Source organism: Heteronotia binoei, chromosome 9, assembly GCF_032191835.1.
Source record: "Heteronotia binoei isolate CCM8104 ecotype False Entrance Well chromosome 9, APGP_CSIRO_Hbin_v1, whole genome shotgun sequence".
NCBI lineage: Eukaryota > Metazoa > Chordata > Lepidosauria > Squamata > Gekkonidae > Heteronotia > Heteronotia binoei.
In genome coordinates this window covers 79,367,325-79,384,142 of record NC_083231.1, presented here as the reverse complement: position 1 = coordinate 79,384,142, position 16,818 = coordinate 79,367,325, and the positions used below count along the sequence as shown (strand labels likewise).

Sequence of the window (16,818 nt, the reverse complement as noted above, 5' to 3'; positions counted from 1 at the left end):
AAGAAAGTCATCCTGAATTTAGATAGCTTGCTTCCTGTATCTTTAAATTGCTTCTGTGCCATTCCAGAAAGGGAACTCAAGAAATCAGACATGACTAGATGATAATAATGCTGAACAAATGGCAAAGTATCTAGTATTGCTGTACAACTTTGATATATATGCTTATCAACTATTCTCCATCATCCTTGCCATTTCAAAAGAAAGACAGCTTTTAAAGCACAGTATTGTTCTTGTTCACCAAGTATTCTGACATTAAAAATCTGGCATTATGTGGCAAAAATAAATCCTACTGATGTTGCTAATTCAAAAGATTTTATGGATATATGTTTCAGAACACTAATCATGTCAGCAGCCACTAGATGGCACCAGAATCCTATGCAAGTCGCATCTGTTTGCAGATCCAACAGGTAAAGCTATATGAGAAAGCCTTTGAGGTCTTTCCTACCAGTTTTTTAACTTCCTTGAATGAGGGTAAAGTTCTTAGTAAAAGACTTCACAGCATTTTAAGTCCATTAGCCAAGATTCCTGTTCTTGGCTCAGATGCTGCCCCCTCCACAATCAAATGAGACACAGCTGCATCTGCATCACGTTTTCTGGCAAGCATGAAACCAAGCAAATTTAAGCACACTCTCTCCCTGCATGTATGTCAACAGGAAAAATGCTTTTCAAGACAAAAATATGTTCCAGCCATTAAAGAAAAATACCAAAATACAGATTACACACCAGGAAACTAGCCAGAAAATATAAAATACCAGACAGAGCTCCATCTTGTACAAGTTCCTGATGTCATCAATATCTGGAAATTTTCAAAATGGAGTCCACCATGTATTTTCTGAGCTACCATCCAAGAGGAATTCCAGCAGTGTACAGAAGGTAGTTCTCCTACAGATCAATTGCCCTGAAGCAAACATCAGTTTTAGTGGGCAGACCAAGGGCATCACATCCCTGCTGAGCTGAGCTTCTTCCCCAAACTTCACCCTCCCCAGGCACAATCTCCAAATCTCCAGGAAATTCCCAAACCAGAGTTGCCAATCCAAGACACAAATCATTCCGAGAAAGAGCACAAGAGCCTGCTTGTAAAAAGCCTGTCAAGGTTAGGCAAGGGCAGAATTGCATCATGCACTTGAGCAAACTTCTCCCAGGACACAGACTTCAGCATTTATTTCACTGACATTCCAGAAAGGGAGAAATGTCTCTTCCTAGCTAACACTTCTTCATGCAGACTGACTGGTTTTCTCTGGAGATTGTCTAGGTTACAGATAAACAAAAAACCCCTGAGGGAGGATTTATTATTGGCATGGAGTCTGCGTGTTTCATTAAAATGGAAGCCAATAAAACAATAAGCCTAGAAATCAAAGCTGTGGTGTAGTGGTAAAGAGCAGTAGACTCTAATCTGGAGCACCAGGTTTGATTTCCCCACCCCCCTCAACATGCAGCCAGCTGGGTGACCTTGGGTCAGTCACAGATCTCAGCCCCACCTACCTCACTGTTTATCTGTCATGAGAAGAGGAAGGGAAGGTTGTTAGCTGCTCCAAGACTCCTGCGGGTAGCAAAGGATGTGGTATAAAACCAATTCCTCTTCTTCAAATAGTATTTTGGTGTGTGTATGAATGATCCTTCCCTCAATCATTTTACCCACTTCTATGCTATGTAAATAGCTAGATCCAATTCAGTACCATTAAATTTCATTCTCAAACAACCTTGTAAATCAATTCTGTGTGAGATGGAGCACAAACAACTCCTACAAACAGATGTTCACATCCAAGCAATCTGATGGTTTATATAAAGCTGCTCAAAAAACTGGACTAAGCAGCCATTCTAATACATACAAACTGGCTATAACCCAAAATAGCCTTAAAAGGACCTCCAAAAGCCTGAATTTGTAAAACCAAAACACAAATGAAATTTGAATATTGCAGCAAGTCTATTAACTCAATCATTGGGTAGATACTGATTCGACAGTTGAAATATTTCCCCAAGGGCTGAAACGTATTGCTTGGCTGAATGGCAAGGACTTTGGCTGACTAAACAACTGCCAATTAGATTTCTCCACATTACCTGAAATGACTAACCACCACCTAAGCTTTCAAAAATATATCTCATCTCCTCAAGTTTAAGAATAATTCTACAGGCCAGTTTCTAGTATCTGACAGCCACTGCACCTGGATTCTTTGAAGGGTATTAATTCCCATCTGTGACCCTTCCAAAGAATTCTTTGGCAAGAATGTGTGCCACACCACCTAACATGCTTGTTCATAAAGTTGTTGCAGTATTTAGTCTCGCCCTGGGCAAATAATAGTGCAGGGCCAGATATCAAGGAATATAAATGCTCCACGGAATGATTCAATGCCCAAGATGTGTTTAAAATGAGGTTAAGCAAATAGGTACCTGCATCTCAGAAGCACATCCATGCTAGAAAAGTGTCAGAACTACAAACATTATGATTCCTAGTCACTAACAACACTATGCTGGGCTCCAGTAACTCAGACTGGATATTAAATACAATTCTGTGAAAGTACAAAAAAAGCAGAATGTGATAAGAATTGAGCATCCTAAACAAGTGTGATTTTTAAAAAAATAAATTCAATTTCTACCTTTTGAGTTGAAATACAGAAGTTAAATGTTCAATAAATTACAGGATGATAAATAAGATTTCTATTGGTTGGAGCTGAACTAACAACTAAACAAGAATCTATGCAAAAAATGAGACACTTTGAAGAACTGCGTAATAAATTACAGATTTTTACAATGCACATTATTTTATTGGTCCTTTACATTTTAAATGACAACTCAGTTACTGCTTTAGTTCTTTTAACAGCACCAAATACAATACATTGAGACAGGTCATGCATAGTTCACATCTGTAAGGCCATCAGTAGAAGCTATAAATAAAGACTGAAACTACAGCTCAAATTACTAAGTGCTTGGATTTGGTTAATGGAATGTGTTTTACCTCTGTGAACATGAAAAAAAACATGTTTATGGTTTTAAGTTATACAAAAAAGGGTACATTTATTAGGCACTTTTAAAAATGTCTTTTTGATAAGGATATTCATATGAACTCCCAGATTAAGCAGGGGTGGCCAAACTTGCTTAACATAAGAGCCACATAGAATAAACATCAGATGTCTGAGAGCCCCAAGACATGAATGTCAGATGTTTGAGAGTCACAAGACAGGAAGAAAGACAAATAGATGGGGAGAGGTGGAAAGGAAGGGATTTTAATTTTAAATGTACTCTCCAAGCCACCAGGTTGTGTGGCTAAAAATGTTGCAGATTGGCTTGAATCGTGAGGTTCACCTGCTGGCTTGGAGACGCAATTTAAAGAGACAAATAACTTCTCCAAGCTAACTGACAGGGCAATGAGGGCTTCGAGAGCCACACAATATGTGTGAAAGAGTCACACGTGGCTCTCGAGCCAGTTTGACCACCCCTGAGGTTAAGGATATTCATATGAACTTCTTAATAAAATGTAAAATCTAGACTTCTGTAATTGAAGCAAATGGGAGGGAGGCAGTACTGTGAGTTAAAATGGCAGTCTTGGGATGGGGGGGAGGTTCAGCATGAGGCGGTGGTCACTTTGCTAACATTAATATACATTGAATCTGGCAATAAGGATAGTAACTGGAATGCAAAGGGAGCTACAACTGAAAATGCAAGTATACAGTTTAGTTGTAGAAAGGGAAAGTGCCAAAAGGCAGGAAATAAGATGCTATCCTTCTGTCCACTGTCCTTAGTCATCTTCACCACCACAGAGCAGTAAAAGGCCTTTCTTGTAGTCTCCAGATGTATCTTTCTACAAATAAAACACAAGATCAAATGGCAATGAGTCATCAGTAAATCCCAAGGAAAATTCTTGCCAAATAACAGCTTTTCCATCACAGGAAATCCATTGGTATGACTATCCATTCAGAAATGTTTCTAAAAGGTCTCTGGCAAGTGATTCATTGTCTACAATACACATACAAAAATACAGAGAACCATATCACAGACTATATACTTTCAAACTTTCACTTACAGACTATATACTTCCAAACCCGACCTTTAGCGAGTGACCATTCCAAAGATGAAGCCCAACACACAAATTAGAGTTGCCAAGTCCAATTCAAGAAATATCTGAGGACTTTGGGGGTGGAGCCAGGAGCAAGGGTGTGACAAGCATAATTGAACTCCAAGGGAGTTCTGGCCATCACTTTTAAAAGGACTGCACATCTTTTTTGAATGCCTTCCTTCTATAGGAAATAATGAAGGATAGGGGCACCTTCTTTTGAGGCTCATAAAATTGGGCCCCCTGGTCCAATCGTTTTGAAACTTGGAGGTATTTTGGGGAAAGACACAGGATGCTATACTGAAAATTTGGTGCCTCTACCTCAAAAAACAACCTCCCCCCACCCCCCGAGCCCCAGATACCCACAGATCAATTCTCCATTATTTCATATGGGAGTAAGTCTCCATAGGGAATAATGAAATGCCGAGCAGACATTTCCCTCTCCCCTCCTCCATTTCTGATGACCCTAAAGTGGGGGGAGGGCCTCCAAACCGGAGATCCCCTGCCCGCACCTGGGGATTGGCAACCCTAACACACTTACTTGCTCTGAAACCAAAGAGGAAAGCAAAACAAAAGGAGGGACTCTGCTTTAACGAGGTCTGCTGCTGACCCTTCCCAATGAAGTACTTCCTGCTTCCTGCTCTTATTTAACGGCACCCGCACACATTTTGAAACAGAACCTATTTGCAGGTTTCTAAACCTGTCCGAGATCTAGAGGTAAATGGTGTCTGTGGGGGGTGAGGCTTGCCCCCTCCGGCCAGTTGGCTGGGGGTGGGGGGGAAGCCTGTAAAACTGGGGAATCCCTCGCTGGGACCTGGGGATTGGGAAGCCTACCACAAATCAGTCAAGCCAGAGTACTTCTATGTAAGATGATATAACCCCAAACATAGCAAATGGATCTCAATCAGCATTAAGTGTTGCAGATGGGGACGCACCAATACAAATGCTGTGATATACCTTCTTTATTTTTGCAAATGGTTTTGTGACAATTTCAAAGCCAAAAAAAGAGAGAAAATGGCTGCATAGACTGACAGTATTAACTGCTAGAAACTGAAATCATCAATTTTATTTATAAATGACTAACCTGAATTGCATGGTACAAAGATTTTGCAAAATCTCTTCTGAAAGCCTGCCTGATGTCCAGTAGATCAATTTCACTTCTTGTAACTATGATTCTGATCAGGGTGTCATCGTCAGTACCTGCTCCCTGAAAAAAACAAAGGGTGTCCCATTTGATGCCATCCACTAAAGGTTATGACCCAACTTAGTCTATGCATTGCCAAGTCTCACAGATTTCAGTGGGTTTTTAGCAGCATCTCTTTTATAATTATGTTGTTGGCAAGTGGTGAAAAGTTTTTCCAGTGTTGGGGGGAGGGGGAGGGAATGCATGAATGAGCTGAAAACAAAAATTTCTCACACAGAAGAACAGACTATCTGCTGCCAGTCAATAAACATCTTATTAATATTCCATGGCAAGCAAAATATTTGACTGGAACCTTGGCAGGCTCTATTCAAGGGCAGTATTTCATCATTCAGATGAAAATACTTGCATCAAAGTTAGTCAACTGTCAGTAAATGAAGACAGACTCCAAGGAGATGAATTAGTAGAAGCTACACATGTGATTGTCCATTAAGAATTGGAAGAAAGGAAGAGAAACTGGTACAAATTAAGCAGAAGGCACTGATCCAGATATCAACATATCTGGGGCTTGTTCTCTTGCTGGTATCCTCCAAAACATTATTTATTGCTGATGGCATCACGTCATTTTATTTCAGAATTATCAATAACTATCACTTTCTGATTCTGTACTTGCACACATAAAATAGAACTGGAATTCTCTGTTAATATTTGTCATACACACACTTTTCTCCTGGTATTTCCAGTAGAAAACTAAAGCAATAGTCCTACGTACACTTGGCTGATGTGCTTCTAAGTAAACAGACATAGGAATCAGCTATTCAAATACTCGGATAGAAGAAAACAAACCAAAAGATTAGTTTGGATGAGCACTAGACAACAGAAAACAAAATGTGAATATAACAAACATTTCCCTTTTTTAAAAAAAGAAAGTCACTCACTTTCATTGCATAAAACAGCGATTCAGCAAAATATGCAGGAACGCTTCGGACACACTTCACTGGGGGAATTAAAAAATTTATTTGTGTTTATGAGGCAAAGCATAGTGAAATATTGCTATAAAAGACTGCAAGCTGCTTCATCATTTCTGTACCAGAACAAGTGAGAGAACTTTTCTATCATTTTCAGAGTTTCCAGAAATGGATATTTCATCCAATCACAGATTAAATGTAGTTACAAGTCACATGGCCAAACATACACAGACCTAATCATCTTGATGGCTAGGAGTAGGCGTTAAGATCACAAGCTTTAAAAAGGAAGCATCTCCTCCACTTAGGCCGTTAATCAGGTTACCAAAGACAGCACATCATTTTTCCTTCAATGGACACATCATACTGGAGTTTCTTCCAAAACCTCACTTGCAGTTTTTACAAACACAGTGCATAGGTAGGATGAGCATTCATTACCAACTGCCAGAAGCAGCTTCTCTAGCTCCCCAGAAGTTTCACGATCAATAGTTTCTTCGATGTGAAAGCCAGCAATGGTCATGTATTTATCAAAGACTGAAAAACAAACAGGTATTTTTGCTGGTTATTTACAGTTACTCTTGTTCAGCTTCTCCAAGCAAGCACAATAAAGCACATAATTAAATGTCAAGCTACATCTCAATAGCCACTGCTGAGGTGAGACGGCATTCAAATTGGCAGTCCCCTAACTCCACTGGAGTGGTAAAGTCCCACAAAAGGACCTTACCATACATTACAGTATTTTGATATACACCTTAAGCTTTTTTAAAGTGGCATGTGAATGTGATCAAAAAAAGGCTCTGAAAGCATGTTTAGCAGACATGCATTGAAGGGCTAGGATAGACTGTGATTCTGTTGAGTATACACTCAGTGGCAACATTGATGCTTACACTGCAATGTGTGAAATGGTTGTAAAAAACAGAAGACAACAAGTAGTAGTATAGCTGGCCCATCAGAGGACAGTAAACCAACCAAGAAGGCCACAGTTTCTGTCAAGCAGTCCAAAATTTCGTTCTACTGACCCTTCCTTAAATGAGAAATACTTCGTGTTCCCAGGATGGTGATGAACTTTTCTTCATCAGTTCCCCATTTCAGCTCACCAGCTCTAAACAGCTCCTGTTATGATCCAAAGGAAAAATATCCAAAATTTTTCTTTGTCAAAACAACAGGTGGAAGTTTTTTGTGTATTCAGAATAGAGCTACTGACAGAGTGAAAATATTCAGCCACAACACAGAAGCTGCTGTAGAATGTCGACTCAGATTTGCACTAGAACATGCACAGGGGGCCAAACATACTATACTAACTCTAATCATAGAGCCCGCCTTAACATACATGAATCAGTATTATTCTATCCTACTTGAATGGGCTATGATCTTAGCCTTAAGTCTTCCAGAAGAAAGATATGATTTCTTATTGAGCATATTACAAAGCCTTTTCAAAATAAAGAACTGAATTTTTCCATTAGCTGAAGCTAGACAGAGTATGGAAGACTATGTTCTGTAAACATCCTCTGTAAAGGAAAACAATCTCCCTACCTCCAGAGAGACACCCCAGCCTGAAAGGTCATAACAACCCTGCAATGGTAGAAGCTCTGCTTTTCACACATTTTCTGGAACTGGGCCAAATATCCAAACAAAGAACATCCCTGACTTAGAAAACCACAAAGTTCCGTCCTAATACCAGTGAACTATCATTGGCGTATGGATCAAAGGAGCCCCCCCCCCCAGGGAATGATCTCATCCTGGGTGATCTATCTCTAAGAACAGAGATGAGCGTCCTTTGGACCAATGAGGTGCACCAAAAGACTAGAAGCTAGAACTTCGTGACCAATCAACTAGGCCTGTTTTGTTATCAAAATTGTATAAATATGTTATGTTTTATGAAGGAAAGCTGAGGAAAAAGTCAGGGATGATTGTTGGTATAGGGAGACAAGAGTTGGTTTTCATCTTTGCTATCAATACACAACAAAAGGATCTCCAGATCACCTCACCTAGAACTCTGGCTGTTGAGTCTCTTAAATTGGGCTGGGGACTCAACTCTTGGCACTGCTGGTTTGTGCAACACTGCCTTTTTAATAAAGTAGATCACAGATTAAACAATAACTGTACCATATATCTATAATGGGTGGCAAAAAAAAGCCTAAATCCACCAATCGCACTGTATTTATGCAAAAAAAATTCTATAGCCTCACAAAACTGTGATCTTGTGGCAACTTAAAAGTCAACATTTTGTTTGTTGTTGCCGTAACAGACTAACACAGCTACCATTCTTGAATTATTTTACACAGAAATATTATTACTGCCAGGTTACTTCTATCCCAGTTATCATCAGTAGTTGTTGAGGAACAGGAGTTAGCTGCCACCAACATTTTGGTTTGCTCATATTAAACTGCTGCAATTTTGAATTCATCTTGGTTGAATTGCAATGGAGTTAACATAGATAATGAATAATTTTCATGGCCGTCCGTTCTAAAATACATGACATGTTCAACTGAACAATACAGTATATTCAAAAGGATAGCATCAAATCTTGAAATCTGTGCTCCTAGCAGCTATATACATATCCACAAATTTTGGCTGGCCTTGATAGTGATCAAAATGGTGCATAACCTTGAGAACTGAGATATCATTTCTGATGTTATGCATAAGCTTCTCCACCTTCTCCCCAAATGTAAGTTGAAGAGGAGTGAGCCACTTGTTGGCCTCCACCAGTTTTGGGAAGAATGGCTTTGGACCTCTGAAGCTGTATGTAAGAATCAACTCCCTCACCCATTTTCAACTTATAGACAAGGAATGGCTCATTCTTGCAGCTGTACAAGCTTAGTAGACAGACCATGGGAAACCAATTTCTGGGTTCCTGGTTATATGGGTCAGTCAAGATTAACATTCATGCTCCTCTGTTTAGAATTACAATATGATTTCCCAAATGAAATACCAGGTATTGGTAAAATGAAAAAAATCAACCAAATCAACCATAAGCTTTGCATAGAATATATTTTCTCTGAGGCAACAACCACAGATGTTAATGTTTTGGAGGTTATAAAAAGTTTAAAACACCCATCTGAAACTGTCACATCTAGAACTCCAGACTTCATTTTTCCCCTTCAGATTTCAATTTTCCCAAACTACAATCGACTTTGTTAACTTGTATTGCCTCTAATACCAAATGACTGCTGATGCACACCATTAATCTGAATGGCTGAAAGTGGATATCAATCAGTTATAAGTATAATTATTTATGAATGATAATACATTATTATCTACCAAGTACCATCCATTAAACCTGTTTCTTGACATAGGAATGGTTCACACATAAATGTCAATGACTCGTTGTGTCTCTTTTCTTAATAGAATGCTCTACCAAAAAGACTGCATATTTATATTTGACTCCAATTGCATGATCCTTTTTTAATCTATAACCAAATTAATGTTGCTTGTCCTGGGTATGGTTTGAAAAGATACATTAAGATCATCTACCCCAACTCCTGCTAGCAGGATTAAATTCCCAGCATCTTCAGGGGTGTCAAACTCATTTGTTATGCGGGCCGGATCTGACATAAATGAGACCTTGTCAAGCTGGGCCATGTGTGTCATACAGTTTAATGCCAGGTAGAAGAGAAACAAATTTTATAAAGGACACAGACAAACACAATTGAGGATTTTTTAAAAAAGAAAAATTAAAATAAAACATGCTTAAAACATTAGAACACATTGGGCTTAAAGGTGCTTCACAGGATCCAGGGAATTAGGCAAAGGAAGCTCTGGCTCTGTCCTTCCTTCCCCAGGGGACCAGGAGGGGGAGGAGCATCAGCCAATAGAAGGAAGACAAGCGATATAAAATAACCACCGCAAGCAATAAACTTTCACGCAAAGCGTGTAAATATGCGTTTTTAGTAAAATTAAACAAAAACAGAACTCTGAATATTCTTGAAATTTTTCCCACAAAGTCTCTCAACAGTCCCAGAGAATAACAGCCTCTTCAAATAGGACTTCATGAAGACGTGGGTGAAGTCTTTAATTTCTTAGTGTTCCACCCGTGATGGTACAGAGAGAAGGTCCGGCCCCTTCGCAGCCAAGCCGGCTCGCCGGCGTTCAGGCTGGGGGCCGTCTTTGCCCCCTCGGAAGGAGGGAGCAACAGAGCAATAGGCCCGGTATCCGGGTCTTGAGATGGGCGTGGCGTCGGGGCTATATAAGCCCCGGCCCCGCCCAGAACATCGCAGTTCTCTTGGGTCTCTGATCGGAGAGCCACGTGTGTATCGCGCGGAGAACGGGCCTTCGGCGTGGACGGTGCCTGGGGGGAGTCGGAAGAGCGGGAGGCTGTGTGGCGCTGGCGGCAACGGAGCGCAAGCGGCTGCTGAGTAGCGCGAGCGCTGGCCAGCTGCTCTTCGTCCCTTGGGACCGGGTGAAGTGCGCAGCGGGTTTTAAACGGGCAGTTCGCATGCAACGGCCATTTTAAGACAGTTGCCTTTCATTTGGGCGGCAAGGGAGTTTAAAAGCGCGCGGTGGCCATTTTGTTTGCTTCCAAGGAGTCTGGGCCTACAACTTTTAGTAATCATAACTGGAGTGCGGGGTCCTTGGGGGTGGTTAATATCTTCCCCACACCCCCACCCCACCAGGCCAGGGTAGCCTGAGCTCACCTTCCCTGTTTTAAAGGTGTGCAGTGCAGTGCCGAAGCTTGTGTTTTGCCAGTCAGTTTTTCCTCTGCGCCCCCCCCCCCCCCGCTAAGTACGTTGAGCCTGTTGGATTCTGGGCGGCTGCTCAGGGCTGGACTGGGCTTTCCTTTTCCCTGGGCTGGGCGAGTGGATAGGGGTTTGACTCACCATTATAGCACCCCTTTGTCTACTGTTTCATTGTTCTGTGGGAGTGTGCTGGGGGAGTTTTTGGTCAACGGGGAAGGCAAGTGCTGCTAGTGTCGTGGCCTGGTGGCTGAATAAGGGCATCCTGCTGGTGCCTAAGAAGGGGCAGGGCAGATCCAAAGGAAAGCAGCCCGCTCGCCCATCCCAGGGGCGGGGCCAGCAAATAAATCCTGCTGAGGAGCCGGGGCAAGGGGAGCTGGTGCGACTTGCCTTCATGAACCAGTTGGAGGCCCTGGAGAAGGAAAGGGTGGCTATGGGCGCTCCCATTTGGGAGGGGCGTCGCCATGCCTCCGGATGGTCGGCGTGGCTGACTTTTGAGTCAGAAGTGCTGGCCCGCTTATCTGCATTACAGGATGGGCCACCTGGGCCTGAACCACGGCCGGAACCGGACCAGGAGGAGGACCCAGAGGAGGGTACGTCGGGAGAGCTGATGAGCGGCAGCGCGACTGGAGGTGGTGTGCGACAGACCCCTGAAGGGGCTGGAGTGTTCCCGGGTGATGGTGGTAAGCTCCCTCTTCAGCCGGTGCAGGGGTGGCCGTGGGACCCTATACAAATGCACCTCCCCCCGCCAGCAACGGGAGGAGTGGCTTGGGGCATCGGGCAGATCGGGATGTCCGAGCAGCGGGGCTCCGGGCTGCCATGGGCTTGGGGTCTTCAGGGAGCAGCCCCCCATGGTAGTTCAGGTTTCCCACCCGTTGGCCAGCAGGTGGGCCTGGTGGCGACACCTGCAGTCCCCGCTGCCCTGCCCACCCCTGGCGTTTTGCCCTGGGGCGGGCAACAATATGCTCAAGGGCAGGGGGTGTGGCCTGGTGTCCCGGGTGGTGGGTGGTACTACCCACCAAACCCTTATGCCAGTATTCCTTTTTACATCCTTCCTTATGGCGACACCTCGTTGCCTCTGGGGGATCATTTAACAGCTGTTACACGTGAAAAAATCCTACGTAGGGAGTATGTTGACGTGTTCAGCCTCCTTTTCAGGGAGCTCGAAAAGAAGAGTAAGGACAAGCTCGATGAAAAGGAAAAAGAAAAATTAAAACGTAGAAAGGTGGATAGGACGTGGGCAAACTGGTTGCCCGGATTTTTTATTTACGCTGGTGTCATTGCTAGGGTGCAGCCGGCCCGTGCGGCCACGCTGTTCCAGTACATAGACATTGTTTACCAGGCATATACGGATTTCGTCGGTGTGGCATGGCTGCAATACGACGAGGCCTTCCACATGAGGGCCGCCGTTAACCCGGAGCTGCCATGGGACCAGATCAACCAGCAGCTGTGGCTGCAGTTGATGTCTCCGGCAAAGCCAAACGCGGGGGACAGGTCCGATAGTGGGCATTTGGTACAAAAACAGCAACAACAACAGTTTACTACAGGGGCCCGCGTTACTGCGGGCCAGCCGGTTCAAACCCGGCTGTTATGCTGGGAATTCGCATCTAAGGGAGTGTGTCCCAGGAAACCCTGTAAGTTTAAACACGAGTGCCCACTTTGTAGTGGGGCTCACGCCCTCTCCGCCTGTAGCAGGTCAAAGCCTAGGGCCGGGGGTAAGCGCCCCGGGGGCGGCGGCGGACAGCAGCCCCCTGGTAAAGGGGCCCAGCCCCATTTGTCTGAAGGTACTCAATAGGTTATTGAGAACGTACCCACATAAGGCGGATGGCCGGTATTTGCGGGATGGGTTTACTTTTGGGTTTCGGATTCCTTACCAGGGGACAAGGGCCCCCTTTTTAGCTCCTAACCTCCGTTTGGTGGTGGGTCTCGAGCACGTAGTTCAGACCAAGATAGCTAAGGAGTGACATGAGGGCAGGATCTTAGGACCTTTCAATACGCCGCCTGTACCCACGTTGAGGGTATCTCCTTTGGGCGTGGTGCCTAAGAAGGCGCCTGGGGAATATCGCCTTATTCACCACCTGTCTTACCCCAGGGGGGCGTCTGTGAACGACGCCATCCCTGAGGAATTATGTTCAGTGCGATACACTTCCTTTGACCAGGCGGTCAAAGTAGTGCGGGGCTGCGGGGTTGGGGCTGAGATGGCTAAATGAGACATCAAGTCAGCATTTCGCCTCTTGCCTGTCAGTCCCGAGGATTTCGAGCTCCTGGGTTTTTCTTTTGAAGGGAAATTTTACATGGATCGTGCCCTACCGATGGGTTGTTCGGTATCCTGTGCCGCATTCGAGCGCTTTAGTTCCTTTGTGGAATGGGTGTTGAGGGACAGGACGGGGCTTAGTGATACTGTGCATTATCTGGACGACTACCTTTTCGTCGATCCAGCGGGCTCAGGACAATGCACCAGGTTGTTACACTCCTTCCAAGAATTAGCCCTCGAACTCAGTGTGCCATTGGCACACGAGAAGACCGAGGGGCCCAGTGCGGTGCTTACATTTTTAGGCATTGAGCTCGACACCCATCAGCAAGCTTCCCGGCTGCTGGAGAATAAGGTTGCTGATATTAAGGTCCGGTTAGCCACCCTGAGGGGGCAGAGGAAGGTTTCATTGTTGGAATTACAGCAGGTGGTGGGTCACCTTAACTTTGCATGCAAAGTGGTGGCGCCAGGTAGGGCATTCTTGAGGCGTCTTTGTGACGCTATGAGTCAGTTGCGGCTCCCTCATCATTGGGTCCGAGTGACCGCTGGAATGCGGGCAGACCTGGAGGTTTGGGAGGGGTTTTTGGAGTCTTTTAACAGCATTTCCTTTTGGAGGGAGGATCTGAAGATCGAAGCCGAGCTGCAGATCTCTTCGGACGCGTCTGGAGCTAGCGGGTTTGGGGTATACTTTAGGGGGCACTGGTGCGCGGAGCAATGGCCCGCGGAATGGTTGGCAAGTGGGCTCTGTAGGGATTTGACATTTTTAGAATTTTTCCCTATTTTGGTTGCCATTTGGCTTTGGGGTGAGCAGCTTGCCAACCATTCGGTGCTCTTTTGGTGCGATAACATGGCTGTAGTACATGTTATCAACTCCTTGTCCTCCAAGTCAGTGTTGGTAATGAACCTGGTCAGGTCATTCACTCTTCGTTGCCTCCTGTTGAATATTTTATTCCTGGCAAGGCACGTACCCGGAGTCTGCAACGGGGTGGCAGACGCTCTATCTCGCCAACAGATGGAGCGTTTTCGGCGATTGGCCCCAGAAGCAGACCCGCGGCCGGCGCGAATGCCCTTGGACCTCTGGCAACTTGGGAAGCAGAAGCCGGTAGGGCCATTCAGCTGGCTTTAGCACCTAGTACCAGAAGGACATACGATAGAGCAGTTTTTCAATTCCGGGAGTTTAGGAGTGCCGCTGCACTGCAGGATTGTTGGCCTATTCCGACAGCTCACATCATGCAGTTTAGCATGTACCAGAAAAGGAGAGGCCTGGGGTTGAAAACTATCAGGGGCCAGCTGGCGGCATTGGCCTTTGTTAGTAAAGCCCATGGGTTTGCGGAGAATATGGGCGATTTCAGGGTCAGGAAGATGTTGGAGGGCCGGGCTAGGGAGCACGGTCCGCGGGTGGACGCCAGGCAACCCATATCCCCTTCTGTTCTTAAGGGGTTGTTTGGGAGTTGGCCAAGTGTATGTTCTTCCCCTTTCGAGGCGGCACTTTCACGCGGCCTCGTTGTTGGCCTTTTTCAGCGCCTTGCGTATTAGCGAGCTGGTAGTACAGTCTAAAGCTGATACTTCTGGGAGGGCGCTCCAGGCCGGGGATGTCAAAATTGAACAGAGTCAGATTGTTTTGACAATTCGGCGGTCCAAGACTGATCAACGGCAGAGGGGATCCATCATCACGATCGGACAGCGCACCTTGCCAGAACTGTGTCCGGTTAAGGCTGTCAGGCATAATGCTCGGCTTAGGGGCGAAGTTGGGGGCCCCTTCTTTAGGCATGATGAGGGATCCCCCCTCACCAAATATCAGTTTTGGGCCGTGACAAGCAGGGCCCTGGCTAGGTTGGGTTTAAAGGGCGTCAAGTTTGGGACGCACTCATTCCGAATTGGAGCGGCCTCCACAGCTGCTACGATGGGTTACATGCCCTCCACCATCCGGCACATTGGCCGGTGGCGGTCGGCGGCTTATAAAACCTATGTGCGCCCATTGGTCACCTAAGGGGTCGGTGGTCGGGCGTCGGTTTGTTGCCTTCTGTAATTATCTGTTGCTGACAGTTTGTTTTTTCAGGTGCTGGGGCTCGTGGTGAGAGGCGTCGTATTCTCATCTGCGGGCACAACATGGTATTCTGGGCTTCCCATCACGCCAGGCGGTCTCCAGTGGGCACCCAGCTGGGCCTCAGTGCGTGGGCAGTTGTGGAGTGGCTGGGTCGTCGGGGCCTGCGTTGGCCTGAGATTATGCCCCTGCTGTTTAGGGAAAGGGTGGCACCTCCCCCACACATTCTAGTCGTTCACTTGGGAGGGAACGACTTGGGGCTGCTGCAAGGGAAGGCTCTCTCGCAGCAGGCGCTGGCCGATCTCCAGGAAATTAAGCGGAGATGACCGGGAGTGATCTTGGTGTGGTCAGCAATGCTGCCACGCAGGGTTTGGAGGTGTGCCCTTTCACCTGGCGGGATTGAGCATGCTAGGCACAAGGCCAATAGGGCCCTTCAGAAAGCCATGGAGGATGGCTTGGGGATTTTTCTCCCACATCCGGCCATATGGGTTGAGAATGCGGACCTGTATCGGCCGGATGGAGTTCGTCTTTCTGAGTTGGGCAACCAGGCCTTTTTAGAAGAGATACGGCAGGGTTTGCGGTCGGCTCTGGGCCGTCCGTTGCGGCACTAATGCCTAAGCAGAGGCTTGGCATTGGCGGTGGCTGGAGGATGTTTGGCCACAGGGTTTTCAGGGGAGCACCTATGGCCTAGCACCGTTGGTGCGGTGGTCTGTATGAACCGCAGATGGGCTACATGGCTCAGTGCGGGGAATGCAGATCACGGGGAGCCTCACCTGGGTGGATCTTTCCATGGGGGATTGATGCTAGCCCAGGTGGAGAATGGCTGGGGGCCTGGCCGCTCAGCTACAACCCGAATACGGCGGGCTTGTGCTGGGGGCAGGGTGGCTTGCCCTTTGGACAAGGCGGGGTCAGGGGGTGACCCCAGGGCTTGTCCCATTCAGGTCCCATCCCTGCCAAGTTATTGGTTATAAGTTATTTAATAAAGCGGCCTGGTTTTTACACCCAACACTTGTGTCTGTCTCTTCATTCCGACTGGGGGGGCAAGGTCCGGCCCCTTCCCAGCCAAGCCGGCTCGCCGGCGTTCAGGCTGGGGGCCGTCTTTGCCCCCTCGGAAGGAGGGAGCAACAGAGCAATAGGCCCAGTATCCAGGTCTTGAGCTGGGCGTGGCATCGGGGCTATATAAGCCCCGGCCCCGCCCAGAACGTTGCAGTTCTCTTGGCTTTCTGCCCGCCCACCCTCCCTTTGGCAGTACAGGCTTCAACCTGTCGCCTTATTAGGGGCCAGGTAGGAATTTTTTCACCTTCACATAATTGGTCCATGTGGAGGTGTTTTTCGCCTACCTTGTACTGCCTGGTAGTGTTAGGTTCAGTGGTAGGAGTTTTAATATGGTCGCAGGCTGGAGGATGTTTGGCCACAGGGTTTTCAGGGGAGCACCTATGGCCTAGCACCATTGGTGCGGTGGTCTGTATGAACCGCAGATGGGCTACATGGCTCAGTGCGGGGAATGCAGATCACGGGGAGCCTCACCTGGGTGGATCTTTCCATGGGGGATTGATGCTAGCCCAGGTGGAGAATGGCTGGGGGCCTGGCTGCTCAGCTACAACCCAAATACGGCGGGCTTGTGCTGGGGGCAGGGTGGCTCGCCCTTTGGACAAGGCGGGGTCAGGGGGTTCAGGTCCCATCCCTGCCAGTTATT

At 46.3% G+C, this 16,818-nt stretch overlaps 1 protein-coding gene across 1 annotated transcript in view; it reads right to left on the bottom strand.

Annotated features, from left to right (window-relative positions):
• Positions 1-2,740: 2,740 nt before the first annotated feature.
• The window catches only part of ANXA5 (annexin A5), a 30,186-nt gene continuing 16,108 nt past the window's right edge, over positions 2,741-16,818 (bottom strand). Inside the window, exons 8-12 of the mRNA XM_060246840.1 lie at positions 7,174-7,267; positions 6,593-6,688; positions 6,128-6,186; positions 5,133-5,255; positions 2,741-3,796 (exon numbers count right to left, since the gene is read on the bottom strand). Coding sequence (XP_060102823.1) covers positions 3,734-3,796; positions 5,133-5,255; positions 6,128-6,186; positions 6,593-6,688; positions 7,174-7,267 — 435 coding nt within the window. The 3' untranslated portion in view covers positions 2,741-3,733. The remainder of the gene's footprint in view (positions 3,797-5,132; positions 5,256-6,127; positions 6,187-6,592; positions 6,689-7,173; positions 7,268-16,818) is intronic.